Source organism: Crassostrea angulata, chromosome 2 (assembly GCF_025612915.1).
Source record: "Crassostrea angulata isolate pt1a10 chromosome 2, ASM2561291v2, whole genome shotgun sequence".
Taxonomy (NCBI): domain Eukaryota; kingdom Metazoa; phylum Mollusca; class Bivalvia; order Ostreida; family Ostreidae; genus Magallana; species Magallana angulata.
The window spans coordinates 53,244,574-53,253,518 of NC_069112.1; the positions used below are offsets into that span (position 1 = coordinate 53,244,574).

At 31.9% G+C, this 8,945-nt stretch overlaps 1 protein-coding gene across 1 annotated transcript; it reads left to right on the forward strand.

Annotated features, from left to right (window-relative positions):
* Positions 1-972: 972 nt before the first annotated feature.
* LOC128174487 (fibropellin-3-like) lies at positions 973-8,848 on the forward strand. The gene is made up of 5 exons (XM_052840032.1): positions 973-1,009; positions 2,437-2,550; positions 4,839-4,949; positions 5,473-5,586; positions 8,730-8,848. Exons 1-5 carry the CDS (start codon positions 973-975, stop codon positions 8,846-8,848), a joined length of 495 nt encoding a protein of 164 aa, XP_052695992.1.
* Positions 8,849-8,945: the final 97 nt, after the last annotated feature.

Below are 8,945 nucleotides of genomic sequence, written 5' to 3' on the forward strand. Positions count from 1 at the left end.
GAAAAGTAACATTTAAACTTTCAAATCGATTGTGTAATGTCAAACATTCATGCAACGTTGGTTTTGTTTACAGTTATATACCGCAGTACAATTTACTATCACATTATGCAGTGATCTCTTAAATTCTACATTCAGGTTGCTTTGTTCATATCATTTGCAAGTGCATGGTGGCCGCATAAAGATCGTAAGATCAAACGAAAAGGTAAGATACCTAAGGAACCTAGTTTTAACTTTCCTTAAGAGTTACATCTTATGTCTTTTTAATCTATTTATTAACATGATATGCTTCTATTAAATATTGGAACCACGTTAATAGTACCCTTTTCACTCGCTCTCAATTTTAGATAGGTATGTCAATTCCAATACATTTTCTAGTGATTTCTAGAAACTTTAATTTACTGGACTATTCGTATAAACGTACTTATTAAGTTTTCAACACGTTTAAAAACGCTGACGCGCACCTGGGCACACGACTCACCTGTTGTGTATATCTTGTATATTCTGTTTAAGTTCCAGATGTTTTCTCAAGTTGAAAAAAAACAACTTTATAGACTGTAATTAGATATACACAAAGAAATAAAACCATACAACTCGAAGATCAAGATTTAGACAAAGAAACAAATAAAATTAAAAAAAAATGCATATCTTAAACTGATTATTAATTAAAATCATGTATTATTTGTTCGTTTTTTATTTTGATTAATAACCGACATTTATTTAACCGAATAGTTTATAGTAGGAAACAAACATACTTTACAATAATTTCATGCGCAGATTTAAAGACAGGGATTGCGCTCACCTCTACAAAAATTTTCGAACAAACAAAATTAAATTTTATAACGGCAGCCTGTGTTCATTTGAGCGATGTTGATAGTAGCGATAAGTGTCCAATGGAGCGACTATGTGTTTACCCATGCAACACTTAGGTGTAGATACCAGTTTCTGCAGATGTGTGTTGGCAATTAAAACCGCATGGAAACAACCCCCAACCCCCCCGCCCCCTTGGAAAGTATATTGTCACTCGGATCACCTTTCAACCCCCAACAAAAGAGCTTTTGCATTGTTTAATTTATGAAATTAAGATGAATCTGTTCCGTTTAATCGAAGTTGACTTAAAGGGAACTTAAAGATGGTGTAAAGACGACTTACAGAGAGCGTAAATGACACTTAAAGATGCTTAAAGATGGCTTAAAGGTGACCTGAAGAGGTTTGGGCATTAAAGACCTGAAAGCTCTAGCTTTAAGGTGACTTAATGGTAGCTTAATGATCGTATATCCTTTAAGCCATTGCTTAAAAATAGTTTTTCGCTCTGTTCAAATTTTTAACATTTTTTATTATATTCAATTAAAAAAATTATGTTATTACTGACTTTTTTGACAAAAGCCAAAGCTGTTGTACTCGCAGCCAGCTGTCATCTATGTTTTCTCCGAAAAAAAAAATAAAAAAGCATTGTATTGTTATCCAACCAGTAAGTAATTTTATCTTGTAAGTTTAAGTTTCAATTTATTATAATAGATTAAAAATTTGATTTGATTTGAGAATTTTAGTCAAGAGGTTCAATTTAAAACTAAAATGAAAAGTAACTTTTTCTACAATAAAGAATTTACATTATTCAGATCTTTAGATATTTTTTTTCAAAACTTGATACCATGTAAAACTGAACAAAACAAAGTTGTGATAACGATTCTTTGAAGAAAAAAAAGATACCTCAAAAAAAGTTTGTTCAAATTGATAAATAAATAACGTTAATCTTATCATTTAGGAATATAAATAACTTAAGCAAAAACTATATTAGCGGTAATATTAGGAAATTTTGTTCGGTAAAGTTTGTAAGTATTGGTACGTAACATTTCGTTGTATAAATATGAAGTGTTAAAAAGTAGTCGATTGTTAAACAGATCAATAAGTTTTAAATTTTCGAATGGAAATTAAAAATAAACGTTTCTCCTCCGGTTTTACGTCACTTCGGCAGGATAAGGTTCAAGGAAATCAAAAGAACTTAGCCATTTTACTTTTGTTCCTGATAAATTTGATTCAAAGATAATGAATTTGGTCTTTTTTGAAAAAAAAAAAAACATTCTTAGAATTTTTGGCAAATAAAATGGTAATACATATGATGTTTTGTCACATGAAAACTTTGAAGTATGGTATAAGTGCTTCAATATTTAACAGAGAATACACGTATGCATGTTGTGAAGACGTTGGTTGTACATGTGATGCACTTTCCTTATGCGTGCACTTTCCTAGTTAAAGGTTTACATTCGCTCACAATAAAAGTATTTGAAACTGACACAATATTACAAATTGCGTCTAACATTGTGAGGAGGAAAGACTATGAATATATAAATAAAACATTTTCGATAATAAATAATGAAGTTTTTAGACATTGATTGTATACTCAGAAGTTTTTCATTTCAAAATCTTTCAAAATTTCAGGAAATATTTGTAAAAAATATAACCCGTGTCAGAATGGCGCTACGTGTGGTAACATCTGTAAGGGCTACATCTGTAAGTGTCTTGCTGGTTGGGAAGGTGACAAATGTGACAAAGGTAAGTGTGACTAGTACATAATCTGTGCGCTGTCTGTAAACCTATCAGCAATATTAGGTTTGAATTCTTAGATTAACTTCATTGCAAACAAAATTATACACAATAATAGAAAACGAATTAAGGTGGAATAACACATCATTACAAAATGACTGACAGCTGATCGAAACAATTCGTTTTGTTAGAAGGATTTCATCGACTGCAGCATGCAACTTACTCCATAGCCGAGGGGATAAAGTATCGGCTTGCGATCTGTACATCCAAAGTTCGAATCTCTCAGGGGCTTTTGTTGTTTCTGAAATTGTTTCTACATATTCTTCTTAATCCCCAAACTGCAAATTTTTCGCTAATTTGACATACTTACAGTTTTTTTTAATCATTTTATTATATTTATTATATTTCTTTTATTATAAAAAATGTCCGGTAAATTTAAGTGACTTTTTCCAGGTGTGTCATTCCACCTTAACACAAAAGAATATAGCCATATCTGTAATATAGTCAAATGTTGTCAACTAACTTTTTTTTCATAATGCTAAAATGTATAAATTTTATTTACATGTAATACGGTAAAAAAAAGTCAAGTGAAAAGCTGTCAATGTGACAGCAAACCGGGTTTTCTTTTATGTGAACTGTATCTATAATCCATGTCAACCCGTATCCAGTGAAATGGAGTACCCTATATGCAATATTTTGCCAAAAAAAGACTAAGTTCAAAAGCTGTTTTTTTTTTTTTTTTTTTTTTTTTTTTTTTTTTTTATAAATTATCAGAAATCAAACTCCTAGCAATATGCACACCTCCGATATATGTACAATTGATCTGCTAGAGAATAACTCCGTATCTTGAGAACTGTAGGAGGAGTAATCCGTAAAATGAGGGTACCCTATATGCAATATTTTGCCAAAAATTGACTCAGTTTAAAAGCTGGGTTTTTTTTTCATCAATTATTGGAAATCAAAATCCTAGCAATATCGTTCCTCTGATATATGTACAATTGATCTGCAAAAGAACAACTTCCTATGTTGAAAAAATTGTAGGAGGAGTTATCCGTACAATGAGGGTACCCTATAAATAATATTTTGCCAAAAAATGACTAAGTTCAAAAGCTGGTATTTTTGTCATAAGCTATTGGAAATCAAAATCGTAGCAATATGCACATCTCTTATATGTGTACAATTGATCTGCAAAAGAGCAACTTCCATAACGTATCTCTGTCCGTGAAGGTTGAAAATGTGGTGTGGTTTACCGTGAACAGTTAATGCTCGCATTTGTACTAGTATATTAAATAAATAAGACTCGAATTTTGGCCTTTAAGGTACCTCACTACACCCAGACTTATACTTTTTAAGACACTACGTCACAAGATGGCGATTTAAATGTTTTGTTAAACTGTTTATATCGTTCGATTGGGTTGTGTATCATCGTAGCTCAGTGGCGAAAGTAATGGGCTTATGAACCGCAGATCATGAGTTCGAATCCGCCTGGAGCTTTTGTTCATGCTGACTGAATTAAAACTTTTGAAAATGTAATTTTTCATCCAAAATTGCACATGTTTTGCCTATTTGACTTAAATACTTCTTATCCATTATGATATCTCTCATAATCAGGTAATTTTTTTTTGGCTGATTTGAGAAAATATTTCAAGGTGTAGTGAGCCACCTTATTACCGAGAAATCGGAAGAGTACTGTATTTTGTTATATATATTTTTAACATCAATATTACGTGGAGATAACCAATTCGTTTTTTTGTTTTTTTTTTCTCAATCAGGCTTCGCTAATTATTAATCAACGGAAAATCCTTTATAAAATTCGGCAATCGTCTATATTTTTCGGATTTTACAATCTTGGGCATGGGCATTACATTCACGCTAAACCACAGAATGCTCTTTACTTTATGTTTCCACAATATCACATTTGCATTATTCTGTTCATGAAAGAAATTACAGGAGATAACTAACTCAGTGCGTTTAATATGAAAAATTCCGGGAGTTTTGAATGTCAACATGGTGTGCAAATTTGATGTATCTATTTTGTAAATGTCCGACATAATGTGCAATGCCAACCCTCGCACGCACAGGTCAAAGTCTAGTGTTAATAAAAAAAATAGCATGACAATATTTATATACACTTTATATATTACACTTCAAGACTATTTATGTAATTTGTTTTCTTTCATGCAATTGATGAAAAACAACTGCTAGGTCCAGAATGATATGTATGTTGGGAAGAATACGCAACTGTATGTATGTCGAGAGGAACACGATTTTATTGATTGTATAGGATATCATTGTAGATATAGATGAGTGTGCTAAGTCGCCCTGTGGTCTAGGTACCTGCAAAAACATCGATGGGTCATTTACGTGCATATGTCCACGTGGATTATCGGGAACTTACTGCGAAATAGGTATATTTAGAATATTAAACATTATATAAAACTGAGTAGTGAATGTAAAGTAAATGCTGCAACTTCAAAAGTATTCTTTTCGAAGTACAAAATAATTATGGGTTCCACAGTCATAAAAAGCTTTATATATATTTTGTATTTTTGACTAATTTTTTGTTATCTTTTAATAGTTTATTGTGTAGGTAAACTTTAAAAATGCATACATGAAGTTCAGATCTTAAAATGAAAGAAATTATCATAAATAAACACTCTGAAATATCAATTATTTAAATAAAGATTGTTTTTATGTTTCCCATGATAATCTTTTATTGCATAACCGGCAAAGGATATGCAAACGATATGCTGAATTAAAAAAAAGATCGCAGTAGGTCCAAAATTAAAAACTTGCTTAAATTAATACCGTGTCTTTTTGCAGAGAGTTTGCCATCTACTCAATAGTGCACACTATCAATGAACTTGTCAATAACTACACTAATTTCGATAGAAAAATTAAAAATGATATAAAAATCTCTATACTTTTTAGATATCAACGAGTGCTCTGATAATCCATGTAAAAACGGAGCCGGATGCACGAACACACACGGTTCATTCAATTGTAGTTGCGTACCTGGATGGAAGGGGTCAGAATGTGATCAAGGTAAACTACTGCTACATGTAAATGTGTGATGACCTCATTGTTAACACTTCTTTATATCTTTTGTCGTAAGTTTTAACGACAGTTCAGCATGTTTATTTGTTAAATTCTTTTTTTTTTTAATTTTTAATCCATTTATATATATAAAGAAAAATATTATACTCTAGTTTAGATATGTTTTATAAGGGTATCCTATGGATAATCAATTGATTTATTATTATTGGTTTAGATATACGAACACTGTAAACTTTGAAACTCGTGAATCTACCACTTACGAGTTTGAAATAGTTTACAATAATAAATTCTTATTCTTTCTTAAAAGGTACTAGACAAAATATGCAGTCAATAAATCTATTTGCATACAATGAATATCATCAGGTTTTTGCTAAAAAGCATTCAATATTTATTTTTCAAATCGGAAATACAAATCGGGCGACATTTATTAATAATGTATATGTATGTTTTTAAATTAAACGCTCTTTTCTTTGCTTTGCATTCTTAAATGTTCAGATATCAACGAATGTGACGATAGTTCTGATCTGTGTCAGAACAGAGGGACATGCGTGAACAAACCCGGATCATTCACGTGTACGTGTGCAGAAGGATGGACAGGGAAACATTGTACAGAAGGTTATTAAATCTGTTATTCGTTTATCATCGCTCATTGTAGCATTATTATCTTTCAGATTCTTTCCCCTTTTACAGTAACACAATTAACATCTGATTGAAATACGATCATATGTACAATTTCATCTCTTCTTTTATCAATCATATCGGTCTGTGTAGTTTCTGGAAATCAAGTCTTTCAACAATCTGTTGGAATTCCCATGGGTACCAATTGTGCCCCATTGTATGCAGACCTTTTTTGTATTCTTATGAAGCAGACTTTATTTAAAAACTTATACGTGAAAAAAAATAATCACTCGCTGTGGCCTTCAAATCAATATTCAGATATATCGACCACGTATTATAAATTAACAATTGTTATTTCCATACTTTGTCGACTCAAAATATTTCCAAGTGAACTTGAAAGAAAAGATACCACAGAATGTGAATTATCTATTTCATATTTGGATATTTTACTGGAAATGGACACTGATGGTAACCTAACAACAAAACTTTATGATACATGCGATGACCTCAATTTTGTAAAAGATACCTTCATCACCTGTATATGGTGTTTTTGTCTTAGAATTAATTCGATACGCAAGGGCATGCTCTTCGTATGAACAGTTTCTAAGGCGAGACAAGCTACTGACATACCAGTTGATAATGAATATCAACAGTCTCGTTTGAAGTTACCTTTTCGTAAGTTCAATGGTCGATACAGACCGTGTAATCAAATACAATCTTCAACTGAGTCGCATGCTAATTGACGTTCTTCATACTAATTGTTAGACCATAATTAACACCTAATTTTCTATAAATTTTTCCGTTTTTTCCCCGATTCAAGGGGTGAATCTCTGCCATTCAGTGAACTGAAACGTGACTGATCAGTAACTGAAAGGTGACTGAATGGCATAGCTATGCCATTCAGTCACCTTTCCAGACCATTCAGTTAACATTCAGTTCACTGAATGCAAGAGGTTTATCCTGTGATTACGATAGAGAGCACACAGCGTGTTACAGGTCAACAGAGGACGCTCACTCCTCCTATGCACCCGATCCAAATTCTGAGGTTTTCCAGAGGTCCATGATTGCTGTTCTCTGGACTGTTGTTTGAATACCGAATTGTCCACGAATTTTTCTCAGTTTTCCCCAATCACGATATCTTCCCAAAACTACAACATTTTCCCCGATTAGGACATTATTTCTGATATGAGATTTGGAGCACGGCGAGTGTGACAGGTCAGCAGAGGATGCTTACTCTTCCTAGGCACCTCATCCTACCTCTTTCATTTTGAAGATTTGTTTTGCTCTGTTATGAATTTATATTTCGTTGTATGGATTTTTGTGATGGTTGACAGTTTGTTATTGTCATTTTTTCATTCCAAGATTTTCTTTTATAATACAATAAAAACTTGAGAAAAATAAAAATGCATGATAATGATTTTAATGATATTGTACAATTAGTGACCCTTTGGTAAAGGGTGCATGCCCTAAGGCGGATCCATTATTGGCAAATAGAAAAATGTATACATTTTTGTGATATTTTTTCGTATTTCTAGACGAAGGAAATTAGGTAAATACATTTGTTGTTGTGTCCATAATGCTGTCATCTAAAATTGTGAAATTAAAGTTGAAGGAACAGGGGTTGAGCCTTTTCTTTTATGGGGGTGGGTGGGTTGGGAGATGTAAGAGGGAAGGGGGCAAATAGGGCCACGTAGTAGACACCTATATTAGAATAATTCATGTCATTATAACAACGTATGTCATCGAATGAATCTTAAACTGTCATATTCAATATTTTTTTCTATCTTGATCTAAAATTTCTTAAAAAATAAATAAATATCTGTATTCTTGAAGATATCAACGAGTGTTCGGATTCTCCATGTAAAAACGATGCCACATGCTACAACACACCTGGTTCATTCGACTGTTGTTGTGCAGCTGGATGGACGGGGCCCCAATGTGATATAGGTAAACTACAGCCACATGTTAGTTTGTGACGTTTCACTTTGTATGCTTTAATGTTGACACTTCTTAAAATATTTTGTCGTCAGTTAAAAAGACTGTCAATTTTGATTTTTGGTACATTGTATAAATTGCCAAATCCAAGTCAAAGACAATTTTTGAAAATTTTGATGTTTTAAAGATTGATCAGTAAGTCTTTCTAGTGCTTTTTTTCATAATAATTTTTATAAAGTTATTATTAATGTCTAGTTTTTGTGAATATTTTTTAAATTAAATTATAAATCAAAAAAATCAAACAAATCGATTTTCGAAATTCATAGGCGTTTTCATTATTTGATGCACAGATGCTGGTTTTCAGAAAATGGGCTTTTTATGTAAATTTTTGTTTATGCCCAAAGACAAATATTTAAATGAAATGGGTAAATGAAACAAATTACACGTAAACAAAACTTTTTTTGTAAAAATATAATTTTTTTGAAATAAAAAAAAGTATGCATGTACTCATGTAACACGTATAGGTTTCCGTATTAAAAATTGTTTTATTTCTATTGTCTCAATATTTACATGTTTAGATATTGACGAATGTAAGGCAAATCCTGATCTGTGTCAGAACGGAGGAAAATGCCTGAACAAACAGGGGTCATTCGAATGTACGTGTGCAGAAGGATGGACAGGGTCACTTTGTAGTTAAATCAGTTTTTCGTTCATTGACGCTCACTGTAGCATTGTAATCATTCCGATTCTTACCTTTTTTACAGTAACACAATTACCATCTGTTTGAAATACAA

Coding starts and splice junctions, on each gene's coding strand:
- LOC128174487 (XM_052840032.1), top strand. CDS start 973: ATGGAAACAACCCCCAACCCCCCCGCCCCCTTGGAAA. Junction 2,551..4,838: donor AGGTGACAAATGTGACAAAG/GTAAGTGTGACT, acceptor ATATCATTGTAG/ATATAGATGAGTGTGCTAAG. Junction 4,950..5,472: donor GGGAACTTACTGCGAAATAG/GTATATTTAGAA, acceptor TATACTTTTTAG/ATATCAACGAGTGCTCTGAT.